The 19,591-nt window shown below is 40.7% G+C and overlaps 1 protein-coding gene across 8 annotated transcripts in view; it reads left to right on the top strand.

The window, feature by feature from the left end:
- lsamp (limbic system associated membrane protein) overlaps positions 1 to 19,591 on the top strand; it is an 899,933-nt gene that overhangs the window by 644,049 nt on the left and 236,293 nt on the right. For all 8 annotated transcript variants that reach the window (XM_034701360.1, XM_034701352.1, XM_034701359.1 and 5 more), the window contains one exon: positions 11,978 to 12,056. In XM_034701360.1, coding sequence (XP_034557251.1) covers positions 12,001 to 12,056 — 56 coding nt within the window. In that variant the 5' untranslated portion in view covers positions 11,978 to 12,000. The remainder of the gene's footprint in view (positions 1 to 11,977; positions 12,057 to 19,591) is intronic.

The following is a 19,591-nucleotide window of genomic DNA, read 5'->3' as shown; positions in this document are numbered from 1 at the left end:
AAAAAAATAACATGCTTTCCTGTATGTTTTCACCTTGACCATTCCAGCTACAGCTAAACCAATCATCCTCAGCACAATCTCACTCTCTCATAGAGCTGCACAGCAAGAGAAGGAATGACCCTCAGGGGCCAACTCTGAGTAATTCTGAGTTGGGGTTCTGAGAGGAGGGTGGTGCATGATCATCTCCATTAGAGGAGATGGATAATGTTCAGGTGCTGAAAGCTGAGGTCAAGTTTTTGAAATTCACAGACAGAGTGTGAGTCATGGTTTGATAGGCATTCCTTGCAATTGAGTTGTGGAGCATATACATAGCCCATTGACCCTTTAATCCACCCCTTTTAATATGAAGGCATCAGAAGCTGAGATAGACGATAAAAACACTAACAGTCTCAACCTTTGGACTAATACAGCACTAATTTATATGTTTTATAAGCTCTCTGATTTTATAGCAGATGTCTTTATTTTATGCTACTGTATACATGAATGCCATTCAGGGATTTCTGCTGACTTTTGCCTTCTTATTTCAACACTAAATGAAGCGAGCCAACTCGGTATCAAAAGCTACTGCTTGCTGTAAATGGCCTGGAAACACACATAAATGAAACTGCTTAATCCTGCTGGTCTCTAACTAATGATGCTGTTTTGGAAGTTGGGTGCAATTACCTCTTGGCCAGGTCAAATGTGGGCCAAGCCTAAATAACCAATGGGCCACTGGTCATAAAAACAAAAGACCCCAAAAATCCCCTTCTCTTGAGGGGGAAAAAGGATCTCATGGTAATTAAGGGAATGTTTTCCCTTTGGGGATCCAGGTCTGTCGTGAAGTAATTCAAGTGTGGCATGAGACCAAAACAGCTTTTGGCAAAGCTTATATTGATGGGAAGTTGGAAGCAAGGAGGAAAACTAAGGACAAAACTAAAATGAGTTGCTGTTATTGAGATGATCCAAACACACAGTTTCATGAAAATAAATTATTGAGAATTACCTGCACGACAAAGCTCATGCAGGTATCACAACTGAGTCACATGGTCCCAATTAAATGTGATTTTGCCCTTGATTCAGTTTAATTCAATATTGATTCCTTTCACTTACAATATAATAAGAACAAATATTCTTACCAGGTGCATTAGAGCTTTTACATTAATGTCTGATCCCAAAGCAGTTACATGAAAGTGATTTGTAGTTAGCATGATGACCAACACACAGTAGCCTTAATCAGTCTAATTGTTCAAACATTTTTGTGCCGTCTGTTCTTTAAAACTGTGGAAACATATTTGATGCGGCTGCTATAGGCTGCATATAATTTCTTCCATAAACCGCAATACTAAATACTGTGCTTGACTTTTGTCTTTGCATATGTATTCCAACATTCACTGTCTTGTTAAATGGCCAAAGTGGCCTTGAGTTAAGCATTTTGGCTTTTTCCATTTTGGGTTCTTGTAAACCAGAAGTGACCATATCAAGTCTCTCTCTTTCCTCAAACCAGAAGTGCAACTTGTAAATAAAAGTAGTCTGGCCTTGAGATAGGCTGTTTGATTGATCTAAATGATGCCATCATTTACAAAATGTACATCATGTTGATGAGGACTTCCAGCAATTAACCCTATAGACTTCTTCTTGCAACCAGAGGAGTCTCCCTTTGTTGGTCAAAAGGAATAATGCGTTTGTTAGACATTTTTGGACTGGCCTCACTACCCATAGGCAGTATAAAACATGGTCGCAGTCTCAGTGACATCACCCATTGTCTTCTGGAGAGGTGTTTAGAAGCTTATCGATGATTGTTAGCCATAGTGGAAATGCTTACTCAACCTAACTTTTGGTCAACCTTACAAGAGGCAGAGATGAGGCAGGCCTTTAGCCTCCCCCTAACAGCTACAGTTTGTTGCCCCCATGATCATACAAAACTTGCAATCTCTATATCTTCAAAACAAATAAAGTTATTTAAAAATATCAACTCCCATACAAAAATTAGCTTTTCATACCAACCTAGTATTCGACCCAGGCTGTAAAATCTATATTTTTGCTGTGAAGATGGGGATTGTAGAATTGGTTTGTATGTGACACACAAGGAACTGCATTTTTTAGCACTTCTGCATCGGCTTTGTTTTTCCAGACCAATGGTTGCCGCTTGATTAAACCAGAGACAAGATCCCTGGGCAGAGGATTCAAGCAGCATAGGAAACTAGACATGATCACAACACAGTGCTGACATAAAGAAGTTGTAGATCTCAGAAAAAGCAAGATCTAACATCCAGGGAGGGGAATCAGTCTTCAGCTGCCATCCTTGTTAAGCTCACAGATCTGCACAAACAAAACAACATCGGAGCTGCAGTTCAATTAGACATCTGCTCGCACACCTAACCACTCACTGGCCGACTCAAACTTTGTCAAGGTCAAGCATTTATGCAAAGGAGCCCTTAAAGGTTGTTTTTGGAGTGCTTTTTCATGACTAATGTGTCTTCTGAAGTGTGTTTTGTGAGTGCTGTCTTCTGCGAGTAGGTGTTGGCAGCCTCTGCAGGTAGGCGTTTTGCCAGCATACACAGGCTTCTCTGGGAATACAGAACATTACTCAGATGTTAATCTAACCAAAAGCAGGGGAAAGGATCTAAAAAAAACAACATAGGCGATTGTTTTATACTTTTATCTTTTGCCAACTATTTTTAAATACAATTTGCAACTTTTTGAATCAATGCTCAGCCAAACTTTGGTCATTCATTTGTTTGGTTACCTGCTGGTATGTTGTTCCTTTTCTCAATATGTATCATTATAATATTGCAGTTGAATGAAACAGAAATAAGATTAAATAGCTTTTTTTCTCCCTAAACTGAGCAAGTTTTTCTACATTGAACAAAGCTTTGAGTAAAAGTTTTGCCTTATTTTATGTTTCTGCTGACAGAGAAAGAAGGATGAGAGCAAGGCTTCAGGCCAAGGTACGTTTTTCTGTTTGTGTTGGTGTGTGAGTGAGTGAGTGTGTGTGTGTGTTTGTGTGTGTGGGGGTTAGTGGTGATACAGTATACTGCTGAGTATGTTGCTGGGTATCCTTTTTCCTGTGTATCATGCATTTTGCTGCCAAGACTCAGGTTTTGATAGGAACGCCAGGGCAAATTATGCATGCACTCTTTTTCTATAAAGAGAAGGAAACTTGTTCTCTTTTTATCTCTTGTCTCAGAGGTTTTCGTCCGGTACACACATACACACATGCATAACAAAATTGCGTATGTGTGTTTGTGGGCATGCTTTGCCAGTGCAGCATACTCTTGTTTGACACAGAGTGTGTTTGGCATTGAAGGGAAAAAAAAAAAAAAAAAAAAGTAAGGGGGAAGAGAGCGGCCTGGCTCATTGATCTCCTATAGCTCACAACAGAGCCGAGTGCCATTTGTTTTCATGCAGAGGTTAGATAGAGCATGGACGAGAAGCATGGAGTTGGATGAGGAATCAGAATCCCATTATCGCTCCTCTTGTTGAAATGTTCTGGTGTTAAGGCCAGTATTGATCTGGAACCCCAAAACAGAGAATGCTCCTTGAAACATAATTCGCATTCAAAGGGGTTCATTCTAAAATGACTTTTAAAAACACAAAGCACCCAATCAATCAATGTAACGTAAGAAGAAAACAATGACATGCAAATACATTTATCACCAAAGATAACTGTGATCATAAAATGAGCAAGTTTTCAGCTTTGGCTGTTTATTCTTTCATGATCAACTGGCAAGACATCCTCGTTCCTTACTTGACATATGAGGCAGTTTGGTTTGGTGAAACTATTCTCTGTGATGGAAGGCAAATGACTAATGTCAACTTACCAAGCTCAGAATGTCCCTTAGATCGCAGTCTTCCACAATGTTGACTGGCCTGCAGTCAGTGCCAACCATTTAAAGTGATGTAGTTAACTTCTTTGGTGTAGTGTTATCCACAAGTCCACACCCCAAAATAGTGCTCTACCGGCTGCTGTGATGTGGCTGCCCGCTGACATCAGTCTGATTAGTTACACCTGTGGTTAGCTTGTAGATGGTAGCTTAAACCGAAGGTGATATTCGGAGTATTTTTGATTCAAAGTGTATATTACTTTTGACTTGTCAGCTGAGCTGTCTTTCAAGTGAAACATGCTTTTCAAAATTGTAATGGTTTTGTGTAATGTAAATATCATACCTTAAACATACAGTATATGGGGCAGTGGTGGCCTAACGGTCTAAGCGCCCCACAAACAGAGGTGAAAGTCCTTGTTGCAGAGGTCAGTTAAATTCCCAAGAGCGACCATTTGCTGCATGTCTTCCTCTACTCTACCACCCACATTTCCTGTCTATCTACAGCTGTCCTATCAATTAAGGCAACCCCCCCCCCACCCCAACAAAAGAAAACCAAACAAAAAAAAACAACATTCAGTATATAGATTCATGTGTTGATGCTCACAGCCCTGTGAAATTGCAGTAATATAAGGGAAATACCAGGTTACATATTAAAAAGCTTGCCTTAAAAAGCCTTACATTTGAAACTAATATGTAACACCACCATGTCATAGGAATTCAACACCACAGAAAAAAAAAAAAGCTTCAGGGTAGAGTGAAGAAATTATGTGACTTCGTTACATTTGAATTCATTGGGCTGCGTACTAAATTTCTATATTTGGCAACTTAAGAGTCTACTTGTCCGGTCGCTGATAAACTGACTTCAGTAAAAGGTGAGCGAGCCATAGAAACAATTCAGGTAAGCTGAATTTGTTTCTCCACTTTGAGCCTTCCAGGGACAGCAGCTCAATCAGCTAATGGAGCTGAAAACTTTCAGTCTGCAACAATTTTTTCTCACAGAATACTTAACTGAGTGCTTCACATTTACTTACATATTGTCATAGTGAATGTATAAATTCTGAACCAGTTGACAACAAGGAGGAAATGCAAGAATGTAAAGCAGATATTCCGCTGTTGCTGTGGCCTGGCAGCTAAAAACCTGACTGTGCAGCACTAAGTTTGTGCTCCACTTTCCTGTTGCTCCTCTGAGGATTGTCATTGACCCCCGGCCTAGTGCAATATTTGAAACCAAAGTCTGTGTATTTGCATTGGCAAAACTTTGTGTGGGTGGCAAAATGAAGGCAAACATTTGGTTATGAAGCAACAGTATATTTATACTGACCATCTAAAGTTTTAAGATTGTTGTTCAGACCTGTTCCTTGCAGTCCAAAACCTGCGTCTCCAATTGCACCTTGAGTATGTTGTGTTCTTTGTGTGTCTGTGTGTGGCTGCATGGTTGAAGTGTGTATTGACATATTCCACATTATGTTCTCTTTGTCACCTTATGTGACTTCCATCCTTGGACTTTATTAAGTGGACAGACTTTTTGATTTCCCTGCAACTAGCACTCAGCGTGATATTCCACAGCAGTTCAACAGCCTTTGTGGCATGCCATATGTGACACATTTACAGTCAACCTAATTTTCTCTGATATGCTAATGCCTCCATCACTGCACGGGTCATGTGGGGAGGGGTGTGTGACAGGAGGACAGAAAAGGCAAAAAAATATGGCAAAAACAAGCCCTTCTGAAGCCTAATGTTTGATTTTACTCGGCCAGAAAAAACATACAATTTATGTGCGGACAGCTTAAAGTGACAAGTGTTGCTGCTAACAAGTAGCATCTTCCTGTTTCCTCCTTACTGCGCAGAGTGGCCACTGTTTGTTGAGAGTTGTTGAACACATATTCAGAACTTGGTTGTCAAACAAGCATAAATACTTGATATGAAAAGGGATATGTGGTATGGAGCTCATGCCAACAGCCAGTCACACATGCCAATGGGAAGTCCAAGCATGCAGTGCATGCTGGTAATGTGGGTGTAGACTAAATCTAGACTTGCTGTGAGAAATATAACAGCAATTTATTCTCTCTATGATTGCAGAGATGTTCTACCTCCCAGCAGTGCTCTGTAGTTATTCTGAGTTTTAGTTTCCTGAATATCTTTAATAGTGCTCAAACAGGGAAAGCTCTGAGAACTTTCATGCGCTTCCCATAATGCAACTTAAAAATGTCTGTCCTTAGACCTGTGCTTCTTTGAAACGCTTGTGTCGTTGAAATTCCAAGCGCCTAGTTTGAAACACAAGCTGCCTGTTTTAAATTGGTTGTCTCCAAGACCAAACAAAGATAACCCTGAGACATCACCATGACATCAGGGTTATTTTCACAAGCTTGAAAACCTCCTTTACTGTGCAGAGCCACAGCAGATGTTCCAACAGTCTTCACAGGCTGAGTTATTGTAGCCATGACAAATAAACTGACTTTACTGCGTAAAAACAGAAGAGCTTCTCATAATGAACTACATGTTGCAAAAAAAATGTCTTGACACAAGAATATTTGATATTTTTCCCTTTACATTTAAAGTCTGATAGTACGAGTCCCTCCACTTCTTTCTTTGTAGCAGCCCCTGTCTTTTGAATTCCAAGCACCTAGTTTGTAACACAAGCTGCCTGTTGCAAATTGGTTGCTGCTAAGAACAAACAAAGATAACCCTGAGATATCACCACGGCATCGGGATTGTTTTCACAAACTTCAAAAAGCTCCCTCAGAGCCGCAGTCGATGTAATGTGACCGTTTTCACAGAGTAACTCTAACACTTGTAATAAACAAACTGTACTGTGCAAAGTGCCCGTAAAAGATGGCTTTATAGCCCCACTGAGACAGCCTTGACATGAGAAATTTAGCTAATAACCTACAGAGAGAGGGCCTGTATTATCAAACTGCTACAAAAAACAGACAATAATAGGACTGAGACAGAGATGATGAATCTGAGTAAAATGAAGTCATGGTCACAGTAAGGTGTTGGAGAATGATCTGCAGCCATTGTCACTCTCGCATGATATACTGTATCAACGATGCTGAACAAAACTCCAGAAAGAAAGCTTTACTGATGTCATGCTAACACAAGGAGTGGAGACGTGGTGCTATCTCTGCTGACTTTAGCCACACTCAGCAAACTCCAATTTGACATTGCTGACTCACAGAGCCTACTCAAATTAGATTTTTTTTTCTCTGTTTAAATTAATGGTGACCAACACCTTTGGGATTCTTAACGGCTCTCCCAATAAACCAGTGAGTGACATTACTCAGTTCAAATCCATGACTTTACAGCCTGTGGATTCAACAGATGAGGTGCAATTTAATTTACATGTCACAGATTGAAGTCTCATTCACTAGTTGGGATTTTCGACTCCATGAGGAAAATAAAAATCGTGATCCACCACCTTACCGCTGCAATTTTTTTAGCACCCTTGTCAGTCAAAGGACCTTAGAAACATCCTACATTTTCATCCCCATACTCGTAATTAATATAAATGTTTGTAAGAGTTGCCATGATGGGAACAGTAGTTGTTAATTTGTTTTTGGAGTGAATGTTCTTTCTACACATCCGAGTCATACATCTACGTTTCCTGCTGCCTCTCTGAGTCCTTCCCCTTCGATCAGTCAGGCTGCCACAATCATTGTGACTAATGAGACGGGGACAAAGTCAGGTCACCTCTTAATGTACAATAATAAAATCACTCCATAATCCCTGCCCTTTGATACAGACCTTGTGTTAAGAAATTATACAAGACCAAGTCATGCATTCCTGATGGATATCAGGAACATTTGCTGCTTTGAATCAAGCTTGTACGCATCCCAGCATCAGCTAAATTTACAATGCAGTGTGATCGCCTCACCTCAGTGAGGAAGCACAGACATGATTTCTTGTTGAATTAAATTAGTCTCTGGTGTGTTTTAATAAAACCGCTTCCTGCAACGTTCCTTCCTATCACCTTTTTAACTTCAACTGTGACGAGTTGAATAATAAATAATTCTCTGCTTCGCCCTTGATGATGTTTATATCTTTAAACCCTTGTTATTTCATCATTTGTTATCACATGTGGCAGAACAGAACTTAGCATACACACTACTAGAATACGAAAGTTGTGTTTTCACCATCACTGTACTTTGTATAATGTCCTCAGAGTTTGTATTGGCTCATATGCATATAGTTCATCATCATTTCTGGATCAAATAGCCACAACAAGAGGTGATTCAAAGACAGAAATGTGCTTTTCACAGTTAACCATATTCAGTAAGGAAGGAATTATGTAGAGTGTCCATTGTGTTCACTGCAGCATAATGTACGGCCAGTACTGCTGTCCAAACACCACCGCCTAACTGACAGCATCCCACTAGCATGATAATAACCCCTCTGTCTTCCAGCACCCATGTGTGTGTGTCAGTGTGTGTGTTCTCCACTGTGGGGTAGAATGAGGGATCACTGGTCTTTTGTTAAGAACTGGATAAAGCTGCTGTGCTCCTGACCTCCCCTCCTCCATCTCTCTGAAGGGAGATTTTCACATATTATACATGTGCACACACATACACGCTTACCTTTCCTACAGAGGACTATCATTCTACACTGACTAAGTGTGGATTTCTATTTATGGTCATTTTAAAAATACAACAACATGATGGAGCATTTGCTTGGAAGGTATTCACAGATACACACACACACACACACACACACACCCCATCCCTCAAACCACTTACAGACTTCTGAGAATTTCCAACCAAAAATACATCTAAAAGCCACGCGGGAGTCACTCCTGTGCAAATCTGTATGCAAAGGAGCCCATCTCCTCTCCTCTTTGGAGCCCAGTAGTCCCTTTTTAAGTGGTCTTAATGCATATGCTCTTTCATAAACTGTGCAATCTCCAAGATAGCTAAAACCTCCAAAGCTTTGAGGAAATGGCACTGATTATTAAGGGCCAAGTAGGGAGCAGCTCTGCAAGCATCCCTCGCTGAAAACATTTTAGCGCTCCTTAAATACACACCAACATTAGCACCTCCATTCACTCCCCGATATCAATTACCTCCCTGTAATTCCTCCTCAGCCATGCGTTCATCTGCACTTCCATTCCCTCTCTAATCTAGCTGTAAAGCTTACATGTCACAGCAGGCTACAGCTGCTGTTTGGGGGCCGTCTGTAAAAACTGGGGTTTGCGTCTGATCTGGTGCTTAGAATCTGCTGATGCTGGGAATGCAGCTTAACCACAGAGCCAAGCACTGGTTCAATCAGGCCGTTGGAGCTCAGAACAGGATTACTCTGCATTGTATGTGCACCAGAATAATTGCATTATGTTTCAAGATAAGCAGGAGTGATCACGCATGTTTCTGCAATTGTAACATAATATACAATCATTCCACATCAACATATCTGCTGTTAGCATGCTCTTAACTTGACTCTATATGCACCAATTTTGAACACTTTGATTGACGGTGTTTTGTGCCTGATTCTAAATTATTAACCGAACATCCAAGGGAAGCAACAAGAGAAAAAACTCACAAATAACAAAGATCCACTTCAATATTAAAGCCGTTTCTGATTACAATAAAATGCTAGATGCTCTGTCTAAACTGTTACTCCACAGTTCATTAAGCACATTGCCGAGTGAGCACCAGATCATGGCCTATTAAGCGCATGCCTCATTGGCAAGATGAGAAATTAGAAGCTCATTCTGCTTTCACATTTCTGCACAGTTGGTAGGCGCACACCTTTTGAGAAGGGATGCATGATGTGGATACGTGTAGCAACCGGCTCCTGATGACCAAAACTGATGGGATTACCAATATATTCTAAATGTTTTTGAGGTTTAAAATGTGGCGTTTATGTACACCTGAGGATAAGAGAAGCTAGGATTTAGTGGGCAAAGATGCACATGTAATGATATAATATACTCAACTATTCTAGACAAAATAACAGCACAAAGAATAGTTCTGGCTCCTCACTTGTCCTTTTTGTTTTGTTTTTTTTTGCTGCAAACTGAAGCAGTCCTGTGCTTGCACTAATGTCTTTTTCATGTTTAAGTCTTCATCTAGCCACTGGGCCTTCAAACTAAGCATACTCACTGGACTTACATCAAAAGTCCATATGTGTGTGATACAACTTATGTCAGTGGTGTTGTAGTGGATCAGAGTGTTTTTGTACTTCATACAGTACAGGTAGGGCTACGTCTGCAGAGTAGCAGACTTGGCACACTGTTCCAAATATGCCATTAGCTTGTGAAATCAACAGAAAAAGGCAGGTCATCAAGTGCTGTAAGTTAAGTGATATTTTTGTATTGGGTGCTTTAGCTTTTGGGTTGTTTCTGGTAAATATTCTGTATTTTTTGAAATCCTTTTTGAATCAGCTTATACTATTGCTGCATCAAAAATTCTAACTTCAATGCATCTTCATTGCAACCACAACTTTTCAGGTGACTTCAAATATTTTCCATGTCAAAACTTGCAGACTTCTTCCCTCCTCTGAGATTATTTGCAGCACATGTTTAGCAAATGCAGTCGTATTCTCCTCCTGAAAACATTCACAACGGTGATGCCATTTCCACTTTCTTGTCAGTTTGTTGCACTGCACTTGTTTGTCTTCTCTGCATGTAATAGTGCATCTCATAATCCCAACTAGAGTGTCAGAATGTTTAGGTTTGATGATAAGAAATAAATTAAGCAACTGTTATTAGTTGTTTTTGACAAATAAAATTGTGTCATCCAAATGATACATAAAATATTCCCATTATCGGCTGAAGGTTTACCCTGCATCCCTGCTCTAAAGCCTTGGCACCTTGAGTCCTTTTGCTTGGTTGAAAATTGATGTAATTACATCAAGAGCTACAGCCTTGTGGCAGTCTAGACACAAGTTAATTTAAGCTATTCATAACTTTATTGCCATGTTCATGGCCAATGCTGTATGTGCTCTTTGATCTGTTTTTCCTATCTTTTTTCATCTTAGTACATCCAGCTAAAGCAGACATGCAAACATTATCAGACAAGATTAGAGTAGTATATTCCTAAACATTGTCTGCAAAAGTGTCATCCTTTCACTGAAGGTTACTAGAATGAAAATCATAGAAGGAAACCTTTTCTTGTGCTAATTACTCCCTAATATTGTCCAGCTGCAAGACCAAGTTTTTCTGCAGGCTACCGAACAACACTCTGAGGTTACTGAATTTATCACGTCAAATCATAACTAGCAAATAGACTTAGCCACTGCAAGACTCAAGGTGCAATGCAAATTGCCTCAGCAAAATGCTTTGGAGCCACTGTTGTAGAAAACAAGATACTTGTGTGCATATGATTTGTGTGAAGACTAATGATAACTTCCTACTGTAGTGCTCCCCACTGAGGAAGTGTCTGTCTGGCGGCTTCACCTCCAGGGAGGTATAAGACCACAAAGTTGTGTATAGATTATCACCTGTGCTACTGTCAGGATGCTGGTTTTCTGGCATCATTGCCCCCATGGGCCGCATCTTTCCCCTTTATTCTACTTCTTACGCTCCCTATCCTTCAGTCCTCTCTCAGCTGTGTCTCACAAAAAGGGACCTCAGGTGGTGCTGTTGTCCTGACAACCAATAAGGGAAGCATCACAGCCAGACGGCTGGATAATCTGAGAGAGAGAGAGGAGGTGGGGGGCAGAGAGAGAGAGGAAACGAGGGAGAGAGAGAGAGACAGAGAGAGAGAGGGAACGAGGGAGAGAGAGAGACAGAGGGGGAGGAGAGAGAGAGGGAGGGAGAGGGAGGGAGAGAGAGAGAGAGAGAGAGAGAGAGAGAGAGAGAGAGAGAGAGAGAGAGAGAGAGATGGTGGGGGGTGATTTTCCCAGACTCTGAACAGAAGCCTGCCTCTCTCCATCGCCGCTGCTGGCTGTGCCGTCCCGTTACGCGGAGAGTATTACGCATCAGTGGATTATAGAGCGAGGATTCCGTACCTTAAGAGTCTTTTCGGAGACCCATACCTTTCGGGACTACTCTGGGCCATAAGGCATCTCACGTTCCCGCAAAGTCTGGACAACTACTCCCTACTGCGCGCTTTTTTATCCCTTGGAATTATTTCTGCCCAAAAGCGCGCTTCTGCTGTGCTTTAAAATGCAAGTCGGACGCAAATCGTGTTGGAGGCAATTGCAGGCTTCTTTTTTCAGACTGCTGTGTCTTATCCCCACAGGATTCCCCGTCCGGAGTGTGGATATGCAGCGGGCAACCGACAACATCACCATCCGCCAGGGCGACACAGCGATTATAAGGTAAGAGTCAGCTTCCAACTTTCCTCTCCTCGCGGATGCAAGGCAGCATCCTCCGCGCGAGCGGGCAGCTGCATGCAACCGATCGCAGTGCAGGAGGTGGTCATTTTAAGAGTGTTCTGATTTGCTGAGGAAGAACCTTTTCTGTTCATTCTTGCTTACATTGTCTCGATTTATTTGCACATGAATTATTACTACATTTACAAAAAGTAAACAACGATGAGAAGTGTGTGGGATGAGAGTTGACTTGCTTGCCAACTTTTATCTCTACGAGCCTTACTGAAATCCCCGTGATATTTATAGCGTATTTTAATGTCATTGTTTGGACCCGGATGGCTCAAAAGTGCTCCGTAATCCCCTTTGCCCCATTCCTGTTTGGTATTACGCGTAGTTTTGCAGTGATGTGTCATCCTTCTACTGATGGATTTACGTGGCTGGAGCAGAACGCTTATAAGCCTCCGCTGACACGACGCGCAGATCAACCGACACTGGTCACCGGGGCTTCTGTTTGTCCTTAATTCATGAACCTCTTGTCTTGATACGGCGAAGTGCGTCACGCCGTCCGGAGAGGCAGAGTGTGGGAATAACGGGCATTCCAGGCTTATTGAGGAGGATGCGATGAGACAGAGGACTCTGCTGTCTTGTTTACGTTTTACGAGGACCATCAGTTTGATAAGGCGTTCATTTATTCAACTCCGCAGCTGTACATTCCTGTTTGCAGCCACGTGAACGCAAAGCTTTGTCTGTTGCATGGAGTCAGTTTTGGTGTCCATAAAAGCCCCGCATCCCACTTAATCACCTCCTAGACAAAGCAAGCTGTCAGCTCAGTGGTATTGTGATACTGCTGGCCAGGTACCACGTGATCCTGGCCATGTGTTAGTGGCAGGCTTGAAATGCAAAGGGATTTAGATGTGCTTGTTATTGTAAACAAGGCGCTTTACATCCCCCCTAGTTCCCCTTTCCCTCCCCCTCCCCTCTCAACATGTAAGGAAGTCCGGGGTATAGCAGACTGTGCACAGAACACTCAATCACATTGATTTTTTCTTTCTTTCTTTCTTTTTTTCTTTCTTTCTCCCTCATTCTATCTTCTCCAGTTCTCATGCTGTATTTACAATCCCAGCACCCAGTCTTGCCTAATGAGTGTGGGAATGTGGAATGCAATTAGGGGATAGACCTTTTAACACAAGCTGTCAAAGAGCCCAAAAGCAGACAGACAGAACCACGGTTCTTCACATGCTCAACTGCCCACACACACGTTAACAGAGCAAATCCCTTTAATGGATTCCTGCAGGTGCCGTCCATTCAAGTACACTAGCTGGTTTAATTCTGTCACTTGGCATCGAGACGGTTCAACTCTACAAAGGTCATGTCTATTTGCCTCACCTTCCAAATCCAATTGAGTGAATCGTTACTGTGTTCAGGTGTAAATATAACAACAGGCTCTAAACTCAGCCAGGACAAAATTAGAGCTTCCTTTCGTAGAAAGCAGTTGCATCCTGAGTCCATTTTTTGAACATTATGCCAAATAAATGATCCTAGAATAATTATCTGTAGTAATCACTCAGCGGAGTGTCATCATTAGTTTGATGTTTGCCGTGTATCTTGTTGGCATAAGTGATCAGTCTTATTTATTGTCCGTCACGCAGCGATAAACTGCAACCCGGACCCCCATGGCTCCATTGAAAAACACAACCATTTTTCACACCCAGTTTTCACCTGACAAATTGGAAGTGGGAGGAGGGGAAAGGGGTAGAGAACATGGGGGCACAAATGCGAGAACTTCAAGCAGGGGTGGGAGGCCGTTGGCTAGTAATTTGTCGAGCTACACAGTGTATCTGATTCCATAAGCTTGGTTTTTGTGAAGGCTGAGGGGATATTGGTGACCCCGGGGCGTAATAAGGCCGGCGCTCCTTTCGTTGAGCCTGTGGCTGCAGTCGTGACATTCATGGCACAAGAGGAGGGATGCTGGAGTGGAGAAAACAGTATGTGGCTGAACAACCGCTGTGACAGAACACACAGCGGCCAGACCTCGCTACTGAAATGAGAAAGGAAATTTATTTTTACCAGAGGGCCCCGAAATGTGTCACGCTGAATAAATAACCAAACTAAATCTTTTCTGTTCATTCATGCTTCAAACTCTCAGATTTGCAGTACTACTGAGGCAAACAGTGAAAGCCTCTGTCATAGACATACATATATATATATTTGAAGGTATAGTTCCTGAAGTGGTGCTGCATGGGATACTTGTCAAAAGTAAGTATATCGTCTACAGGTGATGGTCAGCTGAGACGAGGACTGGCACGGAAGCTTGGCTGTCAATCACTACAGACGGGTCCATTTTACCATGTCATTTAGCAAAAAATTTTAAAGTTTGACCGAAACACCAATTTTGTTAGAAGTGTACAATACATTTAGAAAAGCTGTACTGTGATACAAGAAAGCAAATTTGTTTGGCACTGTTTGCACTCTGCTCGAATCGCTTGAATTTTGCAGATCATCAAGCTGCAGGATTCAGCTGGGGGTAATACAAGTATCTCATACAACAACACTAAGAATAAACAGCTATCCCTCTAAACTTGTAATGACAATAGATACATTCATGTCATGAGAATATTTAAGCCTTTAAACTCTGTAAATTAATGATACCAACAATGTATACATCAACAATTCAATTTACTGTGATACTGTTTCTTGGGGTGTTTTCAGATACTCAGTATCCCAAGCAACTGTTTATTCATACAAAACAAAACATCAGATTTATAATTAATCAGTTTTTGTTGATTAAATAGTAAAAGGAATTAAACCAAAGCAATGCTAAATGATGAAATGGGATCCATACTACTTTTTAAATATTTGTGATATATTTGGAATCACATATACTCACTATAATTTACATCATTTGTTGGACAACTGTACACTGTGTTCCTTCTTCCAAGTTCCTCATGGTACGAATAATACAACAAACTCAAAGGACGGAGATACAGCACAATACTATTGTATTGGTACAACGACTAGACATGGCTGTCTGTTATTTTCTGTAGATGATTTCTCTAAGCTAAAAGTTATGTATGTTTTGTCAGTTACAGTGTTCCCATTAGGGGTGTAACGGAATCACAAAAATCACTGTTTGGCATCAGTGGTGGTGCCAGACTTTTTTGACTGGGGTAGCAACATTTAAATCTGCTGGACTTAATTTTGTTAGCACTCAAAATATAGATGTTTGTGTAAAGTCACAATTTAAAGTACCAACAAAAGAAAATATTCCATTTTGAAATGCAAAACAGCGACTATCAGCCTGTGGAAACACAACACAATTAGTTGATTTCAATACAAGTGCTGCCTCAGGCAAGGCAAATAGCTAATCAAGGTCTAAAAATTCAGGGTGGCCACTGGGGTGGCCAATCAGATTCCAGGGGTGGCCATGGCCATCTCAATACAAAAATAATAATAATTCCCAAACAGTATTCAACAAAAGTCTAATTGAAAACTGGGAAAACTTTCTCGTGTGAATCTATGTGAAGGCGCCACAGGCAGTGATGATCACCCCTCTTAGTCCAACGATAAATCAGTCAGGTATTTTGGTTGTAGTTGTTTAGCTAAACAAACTCTGAAGCCTGTGTTCCTCCGTCGCTCACATACTCAGAGCATCATAGGGCTGACACACAGACAGGCATATTTCTCATACATGTATTAGTTTGTAGAGAGTGTTTAAGTTCAGCTGCAAAAACGTGACATATGTCCCTGTTAAGATCAGAGAGCTCCAGAAGCTATGGGGGCAGTTGCAGTCAGGTCACATAAAACATTCCATAGATATGAAAATGTATTAAAAGCAATGTTTAAATTTAATAATTAATTCATATGTTTATTTCAAAACATTGCTGTGACAAACAAACACACATCATAGCCAGTTATTATTTTGAGAAAACTGCTCGTTCATAGAATCCTATTTTTCCTCAGACTCACAAAAGTGAGCATAAATCAAATATTGACTTATATCTCTTCTAACTGTTGGTACCTAAAGGGAGCTGCTCAACAGTGAATCTACATCCTCTTCCACTCGCTTGTTTTCTGTCGTACATGAATAGTATAGCCTGTTTTCCTCTGCGTCAAGATTTAGCCACCTTTAACCTTTGAACCCTTCTGCCTAAACCGATCACCAAGGAGTTAATCTCACTGGGATTATTCTTCTGAACACAGCCACTGTGCCGGGCTGTTTAACGTTTCTGTCATTTAAAAGGTCATGATGTGGGCTGCAGGATTAACTCTACCAACCACATCACTATCACTTTCAGGGTTTGTAATGCAGTTTCTTAGCTGCTCTTGTGTAACATGCTTTTCTCAGAAGTTTCCATGTAAGCAGGCTGTATCTCTACTTCTCTTCCATTTTAATGATCTGGTCGCTCAGTGTGGAGTAAAAGATTAACACCTATTTGGCTCTTACATTTGTCTCCAAGCTGTCATCTTGCTGTTAAAGGGGACTTTTTTGAAAACCTGTGTCTGCTTGAAGCAGGATGAGCCTTTTTGAAAGCTGGACCATAAGTCCCAGTATATTAAATCTAGGTCTGTGTCCCAGCAGCCGTGTTACAGCCCTATAAGATTTAGGTCAATGGAAAACACCCCACAATTCAGAGCCCCCTTTTATGGTGACTGAGCATGCTTTTATAATGATGATGCCGACAAGTGAAATCAAACTCTTCTCATTCCCAAAATACAAATCTGAGAATACAAATAAGAAAAGTTACTTCACGTTTCTTCAAGCTATTTTTTCTTCTTTTCACAATAGTCTACTTTTAATTGCTTTTTCTGATTCTTTCACTATACTGTGGCCTTAAGGGGAAGGTTGCAATGGCAGGCAAAGCCATGATAATTGACATTGCTTGTTGCAGCAATGATGGCACAGTCTTTGTAATTGCTCTCCTTTGGGTCAATTATCTGTGCTGCAAAGATGATTCTGTACTCGTGCATCGCCCCAGAGAATCTTTGTAAAAACTAAGCTCAGAACTCTGCCTTTAATTTGAGTCAGCCCGATATTATATACGTGGAATGTGCCAAAGGCTCAAACTCTACAAATGACATGATGTTTGTCTAATTAAAATTCTAAAATAGTTCACAGTGCCTTAAAATAATGAATAGCTATTTTTATTAGCGTTAGAAAAGCCTCAACTATTGAACTCTGATGGCTGATGCATTTTCAAGTGTGTCAGCCATACTCTAATGAACAGCCCCCTATATTTTTACATATGATACAAAGACGTTCCAGATGTTTGATGTAAGCTGAAGTCACTCCCACGCTATACTAATGTGAGGAACACTGATTTTTTATTCCAGAATGCATCTGTTAAAAATCCTACGGTATATGAACTAAATGTTTTTCATAATGTATGTATACATTTATGCAATACAAGAGGTTTCAATAAAATATTGAAATAAATGTTCATTTAACACATGATCACACAAAAACACAAAGATGAAACTGTCATTTTTTATTGGAATAGTCTTCACTCAAACAAATAATCTATTTGAAAAAAATGCAAAGACTTAAAGAAGCTTCAAAGTATTTTTTTTTAACTAAGGACATGGGATTGCTTTTTGCCTTCAACTTCTCTTCTTTGATGTCATTACGTTTATGATGTCAGTTGCTGAATAGAGGTTTACAGAGGGGGCAGTAGCAGATGAAGATTTTGCACATTAGGATGCTCCTCCAATGTTCCCCACACAGATGCACTACCTGTGCAGCCTGCCATAGTCAATTTAGCAATTTAGCACTTAAGTCTTGTATCTATTGCCAGATTACCAACCGCTATTCATAAAGTAGTGGGCGATCCATCTCTCTGTCTGCTCTTCACACATTCACATGTTGAGAGTCGTGTAGGGTAGGACTTGTTTTTGCTACAGCCCTACAATATATTTTAACAGCCCCACTTTAGCCCCACCATGGAACCGTCAAGAAAATGACAAATCAAAATGAGCCAACTTATTCCATTGTCCTTACTTTTGACTACTGCCAACCTGTTCCAACAGCACTAACCCATGAGTTGGGTAGTTTTGCTGTGTACACCCACTTATCTTAGTCTATAATATTGGTATTCAGCCCACTGTTTAGAGATCAGAGGTTGTCAGGCTCCACTGTGTTGCACATCACCACGTCACTCAGGTAAGCATTCCTTGTCAGTTTGCTAACTGCTAGCTGTTTCTCTCACAGACGACCATAGTGGGTAGTAGTTTGCAAAATAGTCCAGGAAACTGAAAGGGTTCTATGGACTTATTATTTTCAAATGTTCTCAGACAGAATATGAATCAGTAATACTGGTGAAAACAGCAACTTTTCATTCACCCCCCCCCCCTCGCACTCTCTCTCTCTGTCTCTCTCTCTCTCTCTCTCTCTCTCTCTCTCTCTCTCTCTCTCTCTCTTTAAAATGTGATGTACAATGAGTGAAGTACAAAATTGTGAAGAATGTGTTGTGAACGCAGCATTGTGAGCTGTAATGCATTGTGATTTGAGTATATTACACTACCAATGTCTCCACAATGTCCTAGATGTTTTTCCAGGTAAAACATTTGACCTTCATGTTGTGAGAGTGGGGGTGACAAGATCAAGTTGTGAAGGTAACCAGTATGTGTGAACATCCCACGACACAGGCAGCTGTAGCTCTGTGGTTTGTTTGACGGTCTTTGGATATGCAGTGTTTTTACGTTTGATCGCCAGTAGTGATAAATCTGTTCTTTGTTTTTCCAACCACAGTAACCGTGTACTTGCAGCTCAGTAGAAACAGTACACCACTCTCAGGGGAGCCCAGTTTGTTATGCCACAGAATATTGTCAATGTAAGTGCTTGTACTGTATTTTTTTTACCCAGTCAATTGGATTTGGGAAAAGTCAGTGAGTCAAAAGACATTCATTCAGTGGAAAATCCCCAAGATTAGAATTTCTACCGAACAGTTGCCTTGGGGAAATATTACACAACTTAATCATTTGAAAAACTTTGTATTTACAGAAAAAGAACAAACCAAAAAAAAGTAATTAAATGAAATAGAAGCCTCTGCAAACTCATTCAACATTTTGCTTTAAAAGGCTGGCATTTATGGTTGGTAAAGTAAGCCTTATATTGCTGAATGACAGTGATCTAGAGTACAAATAAAGGTTTTTGCTTGTTAATCACATTGTGCTGAGCCACTTTTCACCTGAGATTGTTTGATTTGATAGAAATAAAAGACAGTCTAGTCTATGTGAATCCATGCAAACAGCTGGCACAAACTCAGGTTATTTCCTTTTTTTACTAACCGTACAAAGCTTAAATAAGGCAGTACTGTTGTCAGTTTAGCACAGGCAGTGCTCCAAATGGACAGAGGAAAGGATGGAAAAAAGAATAAAGAAACAGATCAATTTTGGATATCCGGGCAGAGGGTAACAGAGCAACATAATTTGGGATGTCCAGCCCTGAGGGGGCTCAATATTTCTCTTGAGTGCTCATCTACTGCTTTTTTTCTAAAGTCTGGAGCCTCCCTAGGGGCATCTTTAAGTTCCTCTATCTTTTCAAC

The sequence above is a fragment of the Notolabrus celidotus genome, chromosome 14, assembly GCF_009762535.1.
Source record: "Notolabrus celidotus isolate fNotCel1 chromosome 14, fNotCel1.pri, whole genome shotgun sequence".
Classification (NCBI taxonomy): Eukaryota; Metazoa; Chordata; class Actinopteri; order Labriformes; family Labridae; genus Notolabrus; species Notolabrus celidotus.
This window is presented reverse-complemented; position numbering and strand designations above follow the sequence as displayed.